The sequence below is a fragment of the Balaenoptera musculus genome, chromosome 10, assembly GCF_009873245.2.
Source record: "Balaenoptera musculus isolate JJ_BM4_2016_0621 chromosome 10, mBalMus1.pri.v3, whole genome shotgun sequence".
Lineage (NCBI taxonomy): Eukaryota > Metazoa > Chordata > Mammalia > Artiodactyla > Balaenopteridae > Balaenoptera > Balaenoptera musculus.
In genome coordinates this window covers 56,418,481-56,439,954 of record NC_045794.1, presented here as the reverse complement: position 1 = coordinate 56,439,954, position 21,474 = coordinate 56,418,481, and the positions used below count along the sequence as shown (strand labels likewise).

General features: G+C 37.4%; 1 protein-coding gene and 1 non-coding gene across 5 annotated transcripts in view; one reads left to right on the top strand and one right to left on the bottom strand.

Annotated features, from left to right (window-relative positions):
• Positions 1-4,383: 4,383 nt before the first annotated feature.
• FRS2 (fibroblast growth factor receptor substrate 2) overlaps positions 4,384-21,474 on the bottom strand; it is a 118,608-nt gene continuing 101,517 nt past the window's right edge. For all 4 annotated transcript variants that reach the window (XM_036865440.1, XM_036865439.1, XM_036865438.1 and 1 more), the window contains 6 exons: positions 19,942-20,036; positions 13,697-13,788; positions 11,982-12,168; positions 11,021-11,179; positions 10,495-10,658; positions 4,384-9,342 (listed from right to left, as the gene is read on the bottom strand). In XM_036865440.1, coding sequence (XP_036721335.1) covers positions 8,392-9,342; positions 10,495-10,658; positions 11,021-11,179; positions 11,982-12,168; positions 13,697-13,762 — 1,527 coding nt within the window. In that variant the 5' untranslated portion in view covers positions 13,763-13,788; positions 19,942-20,036 and the 3' untranslated portion in view covers positions 4,384-8,391. The remainder of the gene's footprint in view (positions 9,343-10,494; positions 10,659-11,020; positions 11,180-11,981; positions 12,169-13,696; positions 13,789-19,941; positions 20,037-21,474) is intronic.
• LOC118902917 lies at positions 13,238-13,364 on the top strand. Its single transcript, XR_005021631.1, has one exon. It is a non-coding gene; the product is annotated as a small nucleolar RNA SNORA25 (small nucleolar RNA).

Here is a 21,474-nt window from a genome sequence, read left to right as displayed (position 1 = left end):
CCCCCCTTCGAGGTCCGCTAGCTTTGCGATTAAAGTCATTATTCCCTGCCCCAACAGCTCGCCTCCAGATTTATTGGCCTGTTGTGCAGCAAGCAGAGCGAGCTTGGGCTCAATAACACTAATAATGGAAAACATAATTCACCAACCGCATTAATTCCTCTCCTCAGAAGCAACCACTTTCAACTTTTTGAGCTTTTTAAAACATTTACCATTATATTCCTAAATAATATTTTATTGCTATTTTAATTTTAAACATTATTTATTAAGATGGAGGAAGACATATTTCTTTTACTGGATTGTAAAACGCTGTTCTCAATTGGACTGTCCAGGACAAGGTCTTGTGAGCTCTGATGGAGACTTTTTTTTTTTTTTAATTTTTTAAAATTTATTTATTTTTGGCTGCATTGGGTCTTCGTTGCTACACACGGGCTTTCTCTAGTTGCGGTGAGCGGGGGCTACTCTTTGTTGCAGTGCGCGGGCTTCTCATTGCGGTGGCTTCTCTTGCTGTGGAGCACGGGCTCTAGGTGCACAGGCTCAGTAGTTGTGGCTTGCGGGCTCTAGAGTGCAGGCTCAGTCGTTGTGGCGCATGGGCTTAGTTGCTCCGTGGCATGTGGGATCTTCCCGCACCAGGGCTCGAACCCGTGTCCGCTGCATTGGCAGGCGGATTCTTAACCACTGTGCCACCAGGGAAGTCCCTGATGGAGACTTTTACTTTGTCTGGCTTGCTCACTTTCAGGAGGTTTTGCATTTCACTCATTCTCCCCTCCCCCCAACACACAGTTGTAGAGATGACTAATATCCTCTTACATAATGTCTTTGTAAAGAGCAAAATCAATCCCAAATATTTCCGTTTGTTAGGAACAGTTTTCTACTTTCTCTAAGTTGACCCCTAGGACATTTAAAGCAAAATTTTTGTACTTAAAAAAAAATCTGTTTAGCTTTGCATCTGATACCTTTTTCTCCCTTTGACTAACTGATCTCTTAGCAAGCTCTTGGATTGTGGCAATTGTTAACATTGATGGGTGTTTTCAATTTTTTAAAAAAATATTTATTTTTTTGGCTGCTCCTGGTCTTAGTTGCAGCATGCGGGATCTTCGTTGCCACATGTGGGATCTTTAGTTGGAGCATGCAAACTCTTAGTTGCAGCATGAGAACTCTTAGTTGCGGCATGTGGGATCTAGTTCCCTGACCAGGGATCAAACCCGGGCCCCCTGCATTGGGAGGGCAGAGTCCTAGCCACTGGACCACCAGGGAAGTCCTGATATTTTCAATTTTTAATTGTTCTACCCTTCAGATATATGCTAAGAGGGTTAGTTTACAGCAGGGATTGACAAACCATGAGGCACCAAATCCAACCTGCCACCTGATTTTGTATGGCTAGAGAGTTAAGAATGATTTTTATATTTTTAAGTGATTGAAAACATAAAAACTTTTGTGATACATTCAAATTATATGATATTTATATTTTGACATCCATGAAGCTTGGTTGTAACACAAGCAAACTCATTTTTATACTGGGCAATACAATACAGAGTTATACAATGGAAGAGTTGAGTAGTTGTGACAGACTCTATAGCCCATAAAGCCTAAAATATTTACTATCTGATCCTTTACGGACAAAGTTTGCTGACCCCAGTTTACACTATTTGCAGGGTCCATCATGAAAAGGGGTGTTCAGATTGGACAAATTATTATAAATCTACCAAGAGTTTTGTGTTCTTTGCGGGAAAACTTGCTCTTCTTTCAGGAAATGTACCTCAACCAGCAGATCTCAAATCGCACAGTGGAATGAGAAATCACAATAATAAGGCGCTAAGATACCTGCACAATATTGAAAACAGCTGTTTTTATTGTGGGCAAAATCACATATGTGGAAATATTATGTCCTCTGGCAGGCAAGTCTGAGACTATGGGTGTTGGAGAAGCCAGCGCCCCCTCCCTGCTGGTCTTTGGAGCGGCGGTGGGGAGGAGAAGCATAGCCAGGGGCTCTTGGATGGGAACTGGGAGGCAGGCCACCTGTGGAGCAGAGGCCAGAGACAGCCAGGAGGAGCCCCCTATGAGGGGACTCCCAGCAATTTGTCCTTTCTCCATTGCATGTGTTTTTGACTTTTCCTCCTTTCCTGAGTCATTTGGTGTCACCCTTGTATGCCAGAGGCTAAACACTCAGCTTCAGGAACCAGACTGCGTGGGTTTGGATTTCAACTCTTCCATATATTAGTTTTGTAATTTGGGGTGGGTTCCATAAGCCTGCCTACTGTGATCTATAGCAGTGTGAGAAATAACAAAATGATTTGCTTTAAGCCACTAAGTTTTTAGGTGGCTTGTTGCACAGCAACAGATAACCTAAACACTCCCTTAACAATGCCTTTCAAAAAGCATTTATCCAATTATGCTTCCATTTTAGTCTCCCTGCCTTATTAAAATGCCATGTCCTCTATTTTCTCCTCCATATTGATGTCAGAGTCATCTTTATAAAATGTTATTTCTCCAATGTTTAAACCCTTCAAATTGTCTCACCTCATTTAGAGTAGAACAAAAACTCCTTCGCATTCTATACCTATGTGATGTCTCTCATTTCTCCCTTCTCTATCCCCCCAGACTGCCTTTGCATCCTATGCTCCAGGCATATGGAACCTTTTGCCACCACTGAACATCGTGATCTTTCTACACCTCTGTGCCTTTGCACATGGTATTTCTTCTCCCTAAGATATCCTCTCCCCTCCTGCCCTCATCAGACACCTCAGGGATTACCTCCTGTAAGCCCTTCTCAAAAATCTCCATTCTCAGGCTGAGTTAGATGCCCTTCCTTTGTATGTGCCTTTATCACATCATGTATTAAGAATTGGAATAATTTTTTTCAATTCTCCTAAGTTTATAGCTACTACTATTCTAGAGGTATCACAGAGATGGTAATTCCTTATACCTAATTTATATCTTAGGGCTTAGTCCTCTGGGGGGAGGAAGGGCACTGCCCTCAGTTAGAAGGGCTGTTCTAAACTACAAATTCTTTTGAGAACAAGGATTACTATCTTTATTACTAGCATAGGACCTAGTTTGTGCTCATTCATTAAATAAGAATATGTGAATAGTTACTGTCTTCAAAGGAGCTCAAAGGAAAAATACAGAAATAATCCAAAAAAAGGTTTTAATTTCTGAGAACAAACACCTAAGTTTTGCAAGATGTGGTCTCTGTCACATCTTAACCAATTTCTGTGTTCCATGGTCTCTGGTACATAGTAAGCACCCGATCATTTGTGGACTTGTCTATTCCCTTTACTGTTTAAATAAACTCCATCTTGAGCTATACCGAAATAGGCTTTGCAGTGCCACTCAGTGATAAAAAACAGGTCTGAAGTCCCAGCCCTGAGTACTACTAGTTTGAATGACCAAGAAGATAAAAACTGTGAGAGTCTGTCAAATACGTAAAATTTCATTTCACTTTGAACTTTGAAAATGGAGGCAGTGATATGAGACTAAGGAATAAAACCTCTTATCATAAAGTTTCAAGAAATGTGTGAAGTATAAATACAGTGAAACTTTAAATAGGTATCCAACCAAACTTTTATTGGGGTTTTATTGCAATCTACTTTAGGCAATAAGGGGGAAAGTAACCATAAGAACTCCGATCAGATTTTATTCAACAAAGCAGTTTTTCACGAATGCTTAAGGTTAGTGTATAGTCAGCTCAGCTTCCAGTATCAACTTGAGTACCTCGTCATGGAGATTTATGCCAGAATGACAACAGTAAGTCATTGCAAGAAGCTAAATCATCTAAAATTAAACCATATTTTATATATAATTTTTAGGATGGTATACTAATACTCTACAATAAATAAGGATTTTTAAAATGTGTTGCTTAGCCCTTGTTGAACTAAATTCAATTATTAGCTTATTCTTTAAGTACTCCAGTTAATAAAGGTTTGATTGTACTTCAAGAACTGACTTTTCCAAAAATAAAAAATTAGTTCGTATTTGTTAGGACAAAAATTAAGCTTAAAAGCACATTCACACTTGTCCTTAAAAGCACGTTCACATCATATACGCGATAACTTCCTCATGCCTGGAAACATGGCTTATATGGCAAAAAGTCATATGCAAAAAACAACTAGAGGTTAATCATCCCATGTCCACATCCTCCAAAAAGCCACACTTGGCCTCAGTGTAAAAGTTATATTTTATTGCCATGCTACAAAACGTATGAAGTTGGCACTGACAGGGAGAAATAGAGAACAAGGGTGGGGAGGGCTAGAGGGCAAAAGATGTTGTTACATATACAACAAGGTTTAATCAACAGTGGTAAATTTTGCCGATATTAAAAATGCAAACCAAAATTTAAAATGCTGATATGAAACAGCATTAAAATACAATTTATGCATAGTACAGTATCACTTATGTCTTTTATTAGAGAAATATGGAATGCTTATAAACGAAATTAACTATAGGGGGTAAAATTCATATTTCATATACAATTTGGCAATGGTAGTCCCACTGTTAGACAATTTTTTATAAAAGACAAAATTAAAAATCTAATAAGCTACCTTTATACAAAGTTGCTATATTTATGCCTTTACGTAGGAAAAAAACATTTATAATGCAAATTAGGACATACATAATCTTACAATATTATACAATGTAATGAAAATTAAAACATAACACAAAATTTGTCCTTTATAAAATGTGTATTTTGCATTTACCAATGCAAATGTGGCACACTGGTGACTACTGTACTATTAATACCAGTCCGTTTCCATGCTATTATTGTCCAATTGTCATAGAACTGCAATTGTAATGATGCTACAAAAGAATTGTGTTACACCAAAAAAAAAAAAAAAAAAAGAGGACGTAGGGATGGGGAAAAGGGACGTAAAGAACAGGAAAGATAGGGTGCTGGTTTGGGCAGAGTATATTGTGGTATGTCATAAAATATTTGTTAATTTTTCAAGCCAAAAACATTTTCTATACATTCTGTGATTTTGTACCAATGCCTTTATTCAAATTTGGCAAACATCAGGGAAAAGGTAATTTAGTACCATATACCTCACATATCAGAGATTAGAAAGAGAGGCCAATACATCAGTTACTTCTGAATGTTGTCTCTGATGGTATGTCTATTTCAAGGATATATATATATATATATATATATATATATATATATATATGTATATACAAATATACATATATATATTTATACACACACACTACACATTGCACAAAACACTTGGACATTATGGGTTAGGAACAGCACAAGAGGAAATGGGATGTATTTTTTAGCTTGTTAAAACCTTTACCTTGAGGCAAAAATATGGTGGCACATTATTGGGAAATTATGAAAACATAAGGCCCCTGTCCCATTTTTAATAGAACATTATTGAGGTACATTTTTATACTTTGCGCCACAGATTTTTTTTGGTGGGGGGGGATACACAAACACTAGCTTGACTCACAACACTGAACTGTGGGGTCAACATTAATATCTGTAAAAACAAAGACTGCTTGGCAAATTTTCTTAAGTCCAAAATGTGATCTATTCTGGATATACTGAGAAGTGAAAAGCTTTTTGCTGAGTCTTCAAAAGTAAAGTGCATATCTCATCACTCCACAGCAGCAGTAAATAAAAGGAACTATTTGCCAATCTTCCTGGAGGGAGGGAAGGCACCATATTTTCATTTTGAAAGGAAGATGAACCTGGGAAATAAAACACACTAAGAAAAAACACATGTAATACCCACATCAGTTTCCAGCCCTGGTCTGGGATAAAAGCTGTTACGATCTACATGGATAAAACAGGATTCTATTAGGGGGAAAGCATATGATCAATGATTATATTTCCAAAACCAAAAAGTGGGATCACATGATCTATCAACAGAACAGAGTATCTAAAATTAGGTCTGTCTCAGAAAATCTGAAACATATGGCCACAATTATATCCCAATAAAATATCTCATTCTAAAATGCACCTAGTAATTGGTACAATTCTTCCAGGACAGAGCTTAATGCCCATTACTAGACTACTGCAGAGGACAAATAGTGTTCTACGTTATTTTTAATTAAATAGGAACGCAGGTGATTTCCAGAGACATCTAGAAATTAATACCAGTTGTATACATCTTCCCTAATACTCGTAGTACCTAAAAATCAAATTCTTAACAGACAAATTGGTCCCATTTTCATTTTCAAAGCACACAGTATTGAAAGAATAAACTGCAATGGTTATATTATAGTTGCTTAAAAAATATAAAAACGAATCAGAATCTGGAAGGAAAAATGAAAAGGCTGAGGAAAAGTAAGAAAAGAAAGTATCCAACCTCCAAAATGAGTAAATAGGTCAGCCCTTTTGTTTGGAGGTTAACGTTCTGTCTTGACTGCTTGTTTCGGAGAAAACCATGTGCACTGGTTCCATCATAACTCTTATTCCACATTACAAAAATCATCACATAAATTTGGCACAATTAGCAATCTACTCAGAATAAAGCATAAATGGAACAATACATTAAAATGGAAACTGCATACCTATACCACTGCTCTCTTTTTAGAGAACAGGGAACACTTTGGTAAGCACCAAATTCACAGAAAAGAAAGAAAATTCTGCTATGCACATAAACCAGTGGCACTAAAAATGATAAAGACATCTTTAATAATTTATTTTCTTTATAATGGTCCCACCCTATTGTTTTGCTAATCCATTCACTGTCCTATAATTAGGTCATTTATGGAACAGATTGGATGCTATATGACTGAAACTTTTTCATGCTAAATTAACCTTAGTTACATCTGGTAGATCCAGACCAAAATCTCAAACTTCCTCATATTTAGAGGAGACAGCGACATATTTTGCAAGGTTATCCAACCTTCTTTCCACTCTACCTTCTCTTGTCTTCTCTAGGATTTGGGAAACTGGAAAATTCTTGATTTTCCAAGAGCTAGACATATGGACTCTCATCAGTTTATATAAACTTCAATTCATTTTCAATCCTAAATTATGACACAATGTCATTGCTATAAGACTTCCACTGTACCTGCTATGCTGGCAACAATCTTAACATTCTATTAAAATCAAGGGATAATCCAAGATCCAGCTACGAGTGAAAGACAGCAGAGCTGAGGAGCACTACAGTGGGCAAAGTACAATTGCAGCCGTGTGACTGAGGGAATCACTGCTAAAGTGCTGGGAGAGTGCCCACAGAGAAAACACAGTACCTTTAGGGAAATTTGCATGTTAAAAGTAGCTTCCTTTTTTTTTTTCTTCTCAGCTGCTTAAGAGATCACCTATGAACACAAGTGAAATTTAAAATTGTGAGAATGCTTTTATCAACTTGAAAAGTAAACGGCATATAAATAAATACTGGACAAGGGCAACCCTGTTATAGAATAACAGTAAGTTCCAAATGAACCTTCAAAACCACAATTTGACAAAAATGCAAACTAAACAACAATGAACACATAATCCAATTTCAAAACTATATACAAACTCAAACATCCTAAATTGAAAAAGACATGAAGCAACAAAATTAGACATCCCAAACACCAAAGGAAAAACTTGAAGGTAAATGGCAATCTAATGGCACAAATGCCTCCAGAAAACAATGTTACTGTTAATAATCTGTAGGACAGAAACTTTCAAGAGATCACGGTTCAGATTTTCAAATGTTTTTGGATAAAGTGACCTGAGACTGATTCTTGAGCCTATGTATAATTCTGACTAAGATATCTGGGCACGCCTTTCAAATGACACCATGAGATGAGTAAACATAAAATCTCGTCTCTTTCTTGCCTTTCAACACACCAACAGCAAACCATGTTCACGAACGTAGGGCTCTTTCTAGAAATGCTGAAGGCTAAGGAACTGACTGGTACATAGGAGGTGTGGTACTTCTATTTCCATACATATGTCCTGGCTCAAGTCAAAAAGCCTACAATTAATGAAATAAAGGATTCCTCATGTTACATGCTGGAGGTCACATACCATGAATAGTAAATCTACAAAGAGTACTTTCAAAGCCTAGAGTTATCTGTTAGCAATGCACATTATCAAGAGGCTTTATAATATGCTTTAAATGCCAACCATGACTTAGACGTGAATGATATGCATGAGTCCAGAATCTTAATAAAAATTGACCAGCATGTCACTCACTTCAATTCTCATTTTAAATAGGCACTGTGAAAATGGGAATGCTGCTGTACAGTAATGAGTAGTATAGAATGAAATTAGTGTTCTTTTATGAGTACCTGCTCTACATTTTAATTCCCTTTAAAGAAGCACATGAAATAGTCAGAAAAAAAATTTTTTATCAGTCTATAAAAGGAGTTAGTGTTTAGAAATAAAAATGAAGCACTTGCATCTTCATTTTTTAAAACTTCACAAAGGTGCAAACAATGTAATGGTTTCCGGGCTCACATGGGCAGATCAGTACTATTGTGTCTAGTTTTCCTAGATGTACCATCGTCGCGTGGCAGTGCTTTCTGCAGATTTGACATAGCAGCAGTTCTCTCGATGTCTATCACAGCATACAGCTCTGTGCGTCTGGTAGGGGTCTGTGGAAGGGGAGTGGTAGGCGTTTTTGGAGTCTGAGGGTTGTCAGAGTCACTGCCACCTTCCAAGTCAACCTGTATGTAATTGAGCTGCCTGTGTTCTAAACTTGGGCGTCTGATATCAAAGTTAAAGACTGTTGGTGTACAGTCCCGACGCCTCGAATATTCTATTTTGTGAGCACTTGCCGGCACTGTTACATTCTCTGTATTTACATAGTTATGCATTGGATCAAGATTATTATGGTAGCCATTTAGAGATGGGGTCTTTGGTCCTAAATTGTCATCTTCATCCCTACTTAGCTTGCGGGCTTCCCAAACAGGAGGCAAAGATGGTAGATTTTCGTAGTTTAACAATGCAGTTCTTCTCTGAGCTGAGTTGTTGATATTCTGGGTATCTGAGGTACTGGTGGACGGCAGACGACCTCTCCTGAGCCCTGAGGCACTGGGGAGAGATAGCCCATTTAGATTTTCATACACCAGTTTGTTAACAGAGGGCGCGTCTCTTCGTTCATCACTGTCATAGCCAGTGTCCCATTCCGTGTTATTCGCGCCACTTCCGCTGACTTGATCTCTTCCAAGTTGTTCCAGTTTCTCTTTTTCCATTAATTGCTTTTGAACTGGGGTTGGTCCTAAGACAAACTTGACTCCTTCAGGTTCAAGACGAATCTGAGGGTCCCTGTCCTCAATATTACTTGGTTCTTCTTTTGGTGTGTTGCTTTCAGCATTAGAAACCCTTGCCTCCAATGGGACATGCACACTTGTGAGGTTTTTCCGTTCTTCTTGTACACCTGTAGTGTTGACATAGGTATGTACCTAAAACAAAATAGGAAAGTGAATCAGTAACTTGCTTTAAAAAAAAAAAAAAGAACAAAAGAATTTGCCTGACTATATCAATTAATTTTATTAACTTTCTAAGTATATTCTTACTTCAAAGATTTTGTACCTGTTTTTTTACCAACAAAAAGGTTGGGGGGAAGTGGGAGAAATGTAGAAATGTCTTCCTAGCTTGATAAAAGAATAACTACTTCAAAATACATGTGATGGTGAAACATGATAAGCATTCTGTAAAAAAAATAAAAAATCAGGAACAAATGGGGATTATTACTTTGATGTTGTTCTAAAATTCTCATCAATGCATTAAAATCTGATTTAGAAATCGGAAATAACAAGTATTAAAAAGGAAGAGAGAAATTTATCATAATTTATAGATGATCTGACTATATAAGGAGATAGACCCTACTAGATTCAATAAGAGTTCTGTAAAATGCATAGATATAAAATAGATACCAGGAAATTATTGCTACTTAGAAAAGTTCGTGGTATTTTGCGGGGGGGACAATATAAAAATGTTCAGAAGTCTATACATAAAATTTGAAAAACTCAAAAATAAAATTCAAAACTAAGGGAAATTTAATTATAGTAAATAAGAACTCATTTAACAAGTAAAGAACACAAACAAATGGATTTCAAAACAGTAAAAATTTCTTAATGATAAACAACCATATTGTTGACAAAAGATAAGTATAACTAAGTAATACATAGACAATGTTCAACCAGATAACTTCATTCCTAAAATGAAAATAGAATAGTCGGGAATATTAAATTGCTCTGTTAAAACACTGACAACAAAATCTGCCTCATTGCTAGTGTCCACTAACTATAAAAACTGTAACATAAAAAGCTTTCATTGGAGGTTATTGTAACAGAACTGGCCATTGGTTATGTTCGTCTTTATCTATAGATGCACCTCTCCTGTGAACCCACAAACTTACTGTAATGCTGAGTTTCCCTCAACACCTATATATATTTGTGTATATGTCAGCAAATACATGCTATTTCCTCTGAGTCTTCACTACAAAAGTCATATACAAATAGTGACAGCTAAAATTCAAACTAAAACCTTCAAGTGTTAGCACAATAACACTCTAACCTCACACAATATGTTAGACAGTAGGACATGCTTACTTGTTCCTCAGCCACAAGCAAGGGATGTGTAGACTCTTCACCTACTGAAGGCAGGCGTGCACTTCCCACAGAAGGATGTCTGCTTGAAGGATGGGATGAAGCGTCTCCAAATGAGGGGTATCGGGGATATCCATTAGGTAAGTTCTGAGCAGCAAACCCTGGAGCTGAGTTTTTGTTTGTTTATCGGTTTAAGAAAGGATACAGGGGTAGGGCACAGAGAATAAAAATGAATGAGAATACAATCAGCACTGAGAGGTTTAAGGAAGGTGTTTCTGGCAAGACATATGAGAAACCAGAGCAAAACAGTGTACCCCCTCCACTCTAACTTTCCACTCACATTTTAAATAATATGAAACATTTAATGTTTTCATATTTAAAATATTAAAAATGTTTATAATTATAGCTAACAGTTTTTTAAAACTCACAACCACTATACTTACGTTAGCCAATGGTAATTCCTAACAATTTATAGATTAAATAACCATAATCTATAGTTTATAATAGAAGAAGGAAAATGGACACTTACTTGTAGGTGTTCGAGGTGTTCTGGGGACTTCCAATTCTGTCTGATGATTATTCCTTTCAACAACTGGCTCCTCCACTACATTTATACTATTATTCTGCATAATCTCTTGCAACATATTAAATAATTCTTCTGCACGAGCACACTTAAAGGCAAAGATTCCTACAAATACAAACCAGAAGAAAAAAATGGTCACTGCATCTTTAAAAAAGACACAGGAGCACCTGTCGAAGAACAAACTTGTCAAGTAAGCATTCCATGCACCAATAGCAAGAAAATCCTTTAAAATAAATGTCTGATAAATTAATTATATTCCCTGTTTCAAAACATAAACCCAAAAGAAAGTTCACAGAATAATTTTCATTTGTCCATGGGTGATGGCTCAAAATAAGGAAGACAAAAACAAGATTTGCAAACTTACTCTAGTCTGCTTTTTAACAGCAGGGGGAGCCCAACTTACCATTACCAAGGGAATTCTTTACCACTTGACAGGCCCTTGCTCTGTGGTTTACAACCATTACCTTGTTTAGTTATTGGATTACCGCTGCCCTCTGATACAGAAGAAATTTGATGCGACAGAGGTCATGCAACTTGCCCAAGGACTTTCAAGAAGTAGGTAGCAAAAAATAAAACTACGTTCTGTTTGACTCCAAAGTTTAGGTTCTTTCCCCTGAGTTATAACAGTAAAGACACATAGGCAATTTACTGGGACTAATCATTTACTTACTGCAAATCTTAAAGTTAATATGAGCCAAAATTCTGGACATAGAAAACATGCTTAATAAATGCTTGATAAATGAATACATAGTGTACTATGCCTCTTTTTTAAATAATCCACTTATTTGAGAATTTTTTATTCTGGATAAAAGTAAAACATTAAACATTACATATAGAATAACTGAATTATAGAATGATATTTCAAATATGATAATGTTTGGAGAAAAAAAATAAAGGCTCTACCTACCTTGTCCAGTTTGACACCTTCGACCACTTTCAAAAGAAAAGAGATTCGAATCATAGCCATAGCGTCGGAGGCAGAGGTAGTGCCATTTTACCGAGTCACGTTTGCGAGTGTATAAAATCAGTTCCGTGTCTGTAAGTTCCATTATGCCAGAACCTAACTCATTCCCATCATCATCCACATTAATGACCTAAAAAAGAAAGTTTAATTAGTGCTAACTTAATACTCCCGCTTGACAGTTATGCACCTATTTCACTAATTTGTCAGGAAAATGTACTATTGCTTATTGGTTCAGTTATGGTTCCTTTGTTAGTTCATTCAACAACCAATTGTGTGTTCAGGGCATGGACTATGTAGCAGTGTTAATACCCAGTTCATATCCCCAAAGAACACACATTCCCACTGAGGAGATAAGATATACAAACACGAACAACACCACAAAACTGTAAATGCTTAACTAACAAATGAGTGCAAGAGGCTGCAAAATGCAGGAACTGTGGCGGAGGGTTGTTGGAGAAGCCTTCACATAAGAAGAGGAGGGACTTTAGCTGGGCCTTGGGTATAACTAAATTTAGACAGGAAATAAAGTTAAGAGGGAGAACTGGTGGGTCAGGAGTTAGGGGGCACATCCTGAAGATGCAGTGCTACAGCAGAGACAAAGAAGGTATGTTTCAGAGAGATCAGGACAGGACTGGCATTGAGTTCATGTAAGGGAAGCCTTTGCACTGCTCAGTTTCAGAAAATGGCCAGAGACTATAAGGAACAGATAACACTTAGGGAGAATTTACTATACCCCTGGGTTGGGCAAAGTGCTTTACTTGTGTTTTTGTCATTTAATACCGATCCTAAACTGCAGGTAATACTATTTTCTCCACTGCACACAAATGAACAAAGACTTAATGATAATGTAACCTGCCAAAGGTAACAAAGCTATGAAGCAAGAGGGTTGTGACTTACACTTAGGTTTGTGTGATCCACAGGCTATGATTTACAGCAGAATGAAGTCAGAATATGAGAGATTAATGACTGTGGATGAGTAAGGAATGGATCACTTAGCATCTAAGTAACAGAACACCACTGAAGTTTTAGAATGATGAAGGAGGAAGATTAATTTGATGTCAACTGCAGGATGGATCACAGAGGTGACTGAAGATAGAGTTCAGTTATGAAATTGTCCAGGCATTAAACAATGACTGGAAGCTGGTGACGGGACTGAAGAGGCACCTATAAAGTGGCATTTTAAAGACAATATTATCAGTAGGTCATTTCAAAGAGGGCTGATGGGACCAAATCCAGGGCCTCTTATCCCTGTGACCAAAGATTGAGTTCTTCAGAGGATGTAACAGTCACTCATTAGTGCTATGTTTTCCTGATGGAGAGACAAGATTTAGGCACTCATATCCATGATTGGTGATGTTGAAAGGTAAAAATAAATGTAAATGTCTTCCAAGTTAAAAAAAAAAAGACAGTATTATCAGAATTGTGTGGCTCTAACTGGATATGGAAGACCAAAGGAAAAGGAAAAGAGGATTTCACACTGTCAGTAAGAAAATGTTGTCATCATTTGTTAAAACAAGAAAAGGCAGAATGGACAGAAAGGAAAATAAAAGGGTCTGAAGACAAAAGTGAGGAAATAATAAGACATGTTAATTAAGTGAAGTAAAAGAAGAGCATCCAGATAGACAGTGAGAGCTACATCTCAACCAGTTTTTACTGACCTTAAACTTGTTCCGATGGTTATCTGGGACAGTGTCTTTATCTGGACAGCTACAACAGCTACCCATGGCTTCTTCAGAAGACCATGTGAGCACTACATGAAAGATAATTTGCAAAAAATTATTAGATGTAAGATACAAAAGTCATAAAACAGAAAAAGACACTAGAAATCATCTAACATAAGCCCTGCGTTATTTTGATGAGGAAAATTAAGCCTAAGGAAGTAAATGGCTAGAGCTAGATTTCACACAACTAGCTGGAGAATTTTGCTCAGCAACAAGAAGAATAATTCTGTGAGGGAGACTTCACAGAAATCTCAAATTTAATTTGCAAAGGTCTGCCTATTTTAAAATTATCTAAAAGAAACCAATTTAAGTTCTCATACATGACACTATTAAAATAAAGTCATTCATGGAATTAACCCTTTATGGCTTATTAGGAATTTCAGTCCATCTTTATTAATAAATTTCCAAAAGGATGCTAGACTTCTGGCTTGGCAAGTATTTTGATTCATACCATGCATTGTAGTATTCTTTATGTATCCCACCAGACAAAATTGGTTAATAAGACACAAAAACAAATCTGGAATAGTTAAGAGAGAAAGACAACTCAAAATTCAAGCTGTAACTTAACACAGAGAATACTGGCAAAACTGAAAGAGTGTGTCTATCTAATCCTTTCCCACAGAAGGTTAGAGATAAGTGGTTACAGTGACATTAAGTGTTCAAGAATACTGCAAGTGAACAAAGGAAAAATTCAAAACTTCACTTACAAACAAGGGAAAGAATGAGAATGGATGTGACAGTATTTGAAAAAAGGGGAAAAGAAGGAAGCGTAAGAAGCTACTAAACATTAAAAACATAAATCTGATTAAAATTTGCCTAAAATTCTTCAGCAGATCTTCACTACCTTCAGGAAAAAAATGCAAAGCTCATCAGTATGACACATGGTCCTTCACAATCTGGTCTCTGTCTACAAATCCAGTCTAACCTCTTCCCTCCTCTTTGCTTCAAGTCCTACCCAGCCATACTAAACAGCTTCCCCAGAGCATCTTGTTCTCTCACACCCTTCCATGCTGCTCCTTTCTCAAGGTTCAACTTCAGAGTACAGTGCCTTCAGGAAGCCTTCTCTGACTCCTACCTACTGGGCAAGTTATATTCCTTATGTACCCCCAAAGCACCCTGAGCTTTCCAGTATCACAGCATCTTTCACACTGTTTACTCAGTAGAAATTGTGATAGACTGTTTACTTATCTATCTACTTCCCTCCACTTTGAGCTCCTTCCCAGCAGGGATGGACTTTATTCATTCTTGCATTCCCTGTGCCTAACACAATACCTAGCACACAGGAGGTGCTCTAAGTCTCTTGTGAGCTGAATGAACTGCACTAAAGGAAGATAAAGAATGCTGGCAGGTGTAAGGATTAAGCAGATGAAAAAGGATACTAGTATATACACCAAAAGAAGTGATAAGTAAAATAGTGAAGTTAAATTAAGACTCATATTTGGTGGTGTCCTTGCACCGGTGAGAATGGCCATCATTAAAAAGCCTACAAATAATAAATGCTGAAGAGGGTGTGGAGAAAAGGGGACCCTACTACACTGTTGGGAACATAACTTGGTGCAACCACTATGGAAAACAGTATGGAAGTTCCTTAAAAAACTAAAAAGAGAATTGCCATAAGATCCAGCAATCCCACTCCTGGGCATATATCCAGAGAAAACTCTACTTTGAAAAGATACATGTACCACAATGTTCATAGCAGCACTATTTACAACAGCCAAGACACAGAAGCAACCTAAATGTCCATTGACAGATGAATGGATAAAGAAGATGTGGTATATATACATATACAATGGAATACTACTCAGCCATAAAAAAGAATGAAATAATGCCATTTGCAGCAACATGGATGGACCTAGAGATTATCACACTAAATGAGGTAAGTCAGACAGAGAAAGATAAATACCACATGGTATCACTTATATGTGGAATCTAAAATATGATACAAATGAACTTATTTACAGAACAGAAACAGACTCACAGACATAGAAAACAAACTTATCGTTACCAAAGGGGAAAAGGGGTGGGGGAGGGATAAATTAGGAGTTTGGGATTAGCAGATACACACTACTATAAATAGAATAGATAAACAACAAGGTTCTGCTGTTTAGCACAGGGAACTATATTCAATATCTTGTAATAAAACATAATGGAAAAGAATATGAAAAATTATATATATATACATATATAACTGAATCACTTTGCTGTACACCACAAACTAACACAACATTGTAAATCAACTATACTTCAATTAAAAATGTAAATAAATAAATTTATATAGGGAAAATGTGTGATGACATAAGGATAAATAAAATCTTGTTACATAAAAGAAAAAAAAAGGGGCTTCCCTGGTGGCGCAGTGGTTGAGAATCTGCCTGCTAATGCAGGGGACACGGGTTCGAGCCCTGGTCTGGGAAGATCCCACATGCCGCGGAGCAACTAGGCCCGTGAGCCACAATTACTGAGCCTGCGCGTCTGGAGCCTGTGCTCTGCAACAAGAGAGGCCGCGATAGTGAGAGGCCCGCGCACCGCGATGAAGAGTGGCCTCCGCTTGCCACAACTAGAGAAAGCCCTCGCACAGAAACGAAGACCCAACACAGCCATAAATAAATTAATTAAAAAAAAAAAAAGTAAGTGTTTTAAAAAAAAAAAGAAAAAAAAAAAGATTCATATTTGGTGTCTTAATATGCCAGTTAAGTATAATGGTATAAAGATGACTAAGTCACAGGATGTACCTCTGAAGAGCCATGAGTCTAAAGGGAAAGACAGAGATGTCAACAGATAATGCATTATGATAAACCTCATATTAGAATATAAGAAGAGTTCCATGGGCACAGAGAAAGAAGCAACGAACTTTCTGGGTTAGGAAGGGCAGGAAGCACCATTTGAGCTGGTACTTTAAAAGGTGAGCAGAAACAGTGTGCTAGGCAAAAAACAGAAATAGTCACTTGAGACAAGATAAAAAATTAGGTGCAAAGATAAAAGTCATGAAAGGTGGCACTGTATTCAGGAGAAAGTGAGGCATCTAGTACGACTAGAGTGCAGGGTAGGCTGTAACACAAGCATGAGCCAAACCATAAAGCATCCTGAACAACAACCTAGGGATCTGGGACTCCAATTAACTTGAAGCTAGCCTGCCTCCAATGTCCCTGTAGTCAAATGGACATGACTCTATCATGGTACTTATCACATTTCTACTGTAATGTTGACCTGTCTCACCACCCACTTCACTGTGATCTCCAAGAAGATAGGAACCGTGTTTTCTGAATTTTCTAGGGCACTAAGCATACTGTTTGACATAGCAGATATTCAATAAATGTTTAATTTTTAAAAATTAGTAAGTGTTTAATAAATTAGAAGATGAGAAGGTGGCCAAAAGAATATTTCAAAAAAAAATTTAAAGCAGACAGATAATTGATAGAAACAAAAAAACAAACAAAAAGTCTTCTTGAAATTGCTTATCCAGCCTCACCACTGAATACAAAGAGCTAAATGATTATTACAGTGTGGCTTTTGCCTGAAAAAATAATGCCTCAAGTAAATATTTTTCAACTATTTCTCAAAAGAAGTAGAAAAAGCATTCTTCCACTTGACACCTTCACAGGCTACCTGTTAAGGCAGCACCTCCGATTTTGTCAGGGATATATGAATGGTGGTACAACCTACTTGGGGACTCTATTCACATTGAATGCTTCAGTTCAGTACAAAAATAGTTAATGAAAAGCCTACCATGTGACATGAAATCCTTGTATGCCACTCCAAAGAGAATGAATTTCATCCTACACAAGGTGAAAAGCCACTGAAGTATTTTAAGCAGGAAAGTGAGGTGGTCAGGAATTCATTTTAGATACTTCCATCTGCAGGGTAAGTTTAAGTGGGAGTTTAGCTCAGAGGAAGGGAAGCCAGTGAGACTACTGAAAAATGGAATATGCCAAAGACTTAAAACCAGAGCAGCAATAGTAGGAATAAAGATGAAAATAATGAATTTAAAAAATACTTAGGAAAACAAGTCTGCAGCACTGAGTGTCTGGCTAGGTATACAGGAAGTAAGAGGCAGTTTTCAGGGCGGCAGATGAAGGGTGCTGGTTCCATTACCTGAAACAGGAACAACTTTCTCAGGTCTTCAAGAGGAAGTGATGGTGGTTAGTTCAGTTTTAGACATGTTAAATTGAGATTCCAGAGAACAACCAAACAAAGACTTGCAATAGAGAGGTAAGTACATCAGAATGGGTTTGAGGAAAGAGGTAAAACATTGGGACATACGGTATTTGAAACTATAAAACAGAAGACCCTGATCAAGGACAGTATAAAGAGCAGTCTGCAGTTAAAATTCTGGGGAACACAAATGTGCAAATATTGGAGTAGAGAAAAACAAGTGAAGGAGAAGAAAAACAATCAGAATACTACAAACTAAGACATGAAAGTGTTAAGAAGGAAGGTTCTATCCATAGTCGAGTGTTAGGTAGAGGCAAAGCCATTCAGCAGTGAGCAAATGGAAGATAAGGAAGTAGTCCTCCAAAGAATAGAAAAGGCTCTTTCAAGAACACAGTTGGAAAGGAAAGCCTAAAGTGATAGGGTATGGTTGGACATGGTTTCAAAATAAAATATGTTTCTTGAGTTATTTATTGTTTTAAGATGACCCAGATTTATGCAGGTTAGTAATCAGTATGTCAGTAAAGGTTAAAGAATATAGGAAAAAACAAAGGACATAGACGGCTACAGGATGGATCAAGACGGAGCGGGGAGGCTAGAGAAGATGAGTTCCGGGGCCCAGACTGAGAAGTCTGCCCAGAGAGGAAGGAGTGCCTTGTCCTCTGAGGAAAGAGGGCAGAAAATAAGGATGGGTGGAACAAAGTAGAGAAGCTGAAATAGATAACATCTATCATCCTAAATTTCTTTTGTAAAATAGAAGGCAAGTTTGCACAATGAAGGACTTGAGGGTTATTCTCTGAGAAGCTACCCAAGAAAGGTAGCAGGATTATTAAGTAGGCTATGCTGAGACTTAGCACAAGCTGGAGAGGAAGATTATGCTATTTTTCTAGCTGTACTCAGCAGTCCAGAGGGTAGACAGTTCAACTGACCCAGGGTCAGAAGGTAAAAGGACAAAGAAATTAAAGGATATTGGCAATATAGGGGTTTGAAGTGATGGGCCATCAGGTCTGCTCAGGAAAGAAGCAAGAAAGAAGAGGGCTGATGAAATGGAAGAAAACGGAGAGAGGCAAAAAGGAACAGGAGGCCTCAGTAAGGCTGAAGAATAGGCTTAGTACGAGTGAGGCTGTGAAACAGCTGGGACTACAGGCAGTTGTAGTCAATTTTCCAGCACAGAAGGAGATTTTTAATGTGGAGTTTTCACTCACATCTCTGACTCCACCTCCTGAAGCATGAATTCCCAGGCAGGAGGAAAGGCAAGACACTAGATAGTCTGCATTTATGACAATCAGATTAATACCTGGAGAGCGTCTGAGTTATGTAACACCCAATATAATGCACGAATACCTGTAAACAATTGATGAGAAACCACGTGATCTCATCATCTTACCCAGTCAAGTTTATAACTCAGCAGAAACACAAAAAGACGTACTATACTCCCTCAAGAAAGCCACATAGGAAAGTAATAAGGGTATATGCAAGAACAAAAGGTAGCTTCTGTTTGGGAAGATCAACATTGCAACAACTGTGCTGGGTATTTTAAATTAGTAAACACTGTCATGTTTAATTAAAGCCAATTGTCCTTATTTTTGGGGAGTGGGAGGTGACAACATATCAGGAGGCAAAATAACTGCATTCAAGAAAACATTATTAAAATCTCTAGTTTAAAAAATGTAATTTGTGGACTTAATGATTTTTTTTTTTAAAGAAATTCACGTTCTTTTATTTATTTATTTATTTATGACTGTGTTGAGTCGTTTCTGTGCGAGGGCTTTCTCTAGTTGCGGCAAGTGGGGACCACTCTTCATCGCGGTGCGCAGGCCTCTCACCATCGCGGCCTCTCTTGTTGTGGAGCACAGGCTCCAGATGCGCAGGCTCAGTAATTGTGGCTCACGGGCCCAGTTGCTCCGTGGCATGTGGGATCTTCCCAGACCAGGGCTCGAACCCGTGTCCCCTGCATTGGCAGGCGGATTCTCAACCACTGCGCCACCAGGGAAGCCCCTTAATGATTTTTTTAAAAGTAAAATTCAACTTACCTAGATCTGGCCATTAATATTCTTAGCCTCTGCTGCAGCATCAGGAGTTTAATCATACTTCAAAACACCATGTTTTCTTTGTTTGCTGACTTAACCTACAATTAGCAAGAAAAAGTCAAGAATTTGTTATTTCTTTAAAAACAGTTTTCCTTATGAGACTTCTGGCAGCACTGTTAGTTCAGTCAATCTATTTAAACAAACTAAAAAGACTGAATTTTTGATTAAAATATATATAATTTATAAGATCTATTCTAAAAATAAATATAATGTGTACACGGTACCATCAACACAGCCTTTTCAAAAGAAAAGTAAAAATGCAGTAGCTTACGTTCCATGATGTTTGGATATCAGGACCTTTAGAAGCCATTGATTTTAGCTTCTCCACGACAGCTATGACGTTAGACAACACACTTCTCAATACTTATCTCCACAGCCATAAAATGAGAGGTTAGACTAAACTACCTCCAAGGTTCCTTTCCAGCTCTAAAACCCCATTTTAGCCAATGGCAGGCTAATTCTCCATATCCAGTCACATCTCTTAAACCTCACTGTCCCTCCTGCCAAAGAGTTAACTCTTTAGAATCCACCTTCTGTATCTTCTAATCCACAAGACACTCCCTGAATCAAATCAGAAGAGTCAGTCATCAGAAAACAGTATGAACAAGCATGCCATAGAGTCACAGGATAATGATATAAATTACAGCAATAAATTACAATCTAGAGTTTTAAGAGATTTCAATATACTTCTGAAAATTTTCTGGTTAATTTATTCACTTTTTACAACACAGGAAAAAAAATCAAATTCACTCAAGCACGAGCACTAGCATTTACTAAATAGCTATACTACAGTAGGCATGTTAGGGGTTTTACAAAGAGTCTCATTTTATTTTTTTATTTTATTTTATTTTTTAATGAAATGAATTTCTTTTATTGAGAAAAAAAGAGACAGTAATAAAGGCTGTATGAGTGGTGCCAACCAAAAACCTTAAGGAGCGCTGAGAAAGTCAGAGCAGTTTTTTTTTTTTTTTTAGTTTTTTGAATTTTTTTTTTAATTTTTGAATTTTATTTTTTTGTACAGCAGGTTCTTATTAGTCATCAATTTTATACACATCAGTGTATACATGTCAATCCCAATCGCCCAATTCATCCCACCACCACCCCCACCCCCCCACCACTTTCCTCCCTTGGTGTCCATATGTTTGCTCTCTACATCTGTGTCTCTATTTCTGCCCTGCAAACTGGTTCATCTGTACCATTTTTCTAGGTTCCACATATATGCGTTAATATATAATATTTGTTTTTCTCTTTCTGACTTACTTCACTCTGTATGACAGTCTTGAGATACATCCACGTCTCAACAAATGCCCAATTTCGTTCCATTTTATGGCTGAGTAATATTCCATTGTATATATGTACTACATCTTCTTTACCCATTCGTCTGTTGATGGGCATTTACGTTGCTTCCATGGCCTGGCTACGGTAAATAGTGCTGCAATGAACATTGGGGTGCATGTGTCTTTTTGAATTATGGTT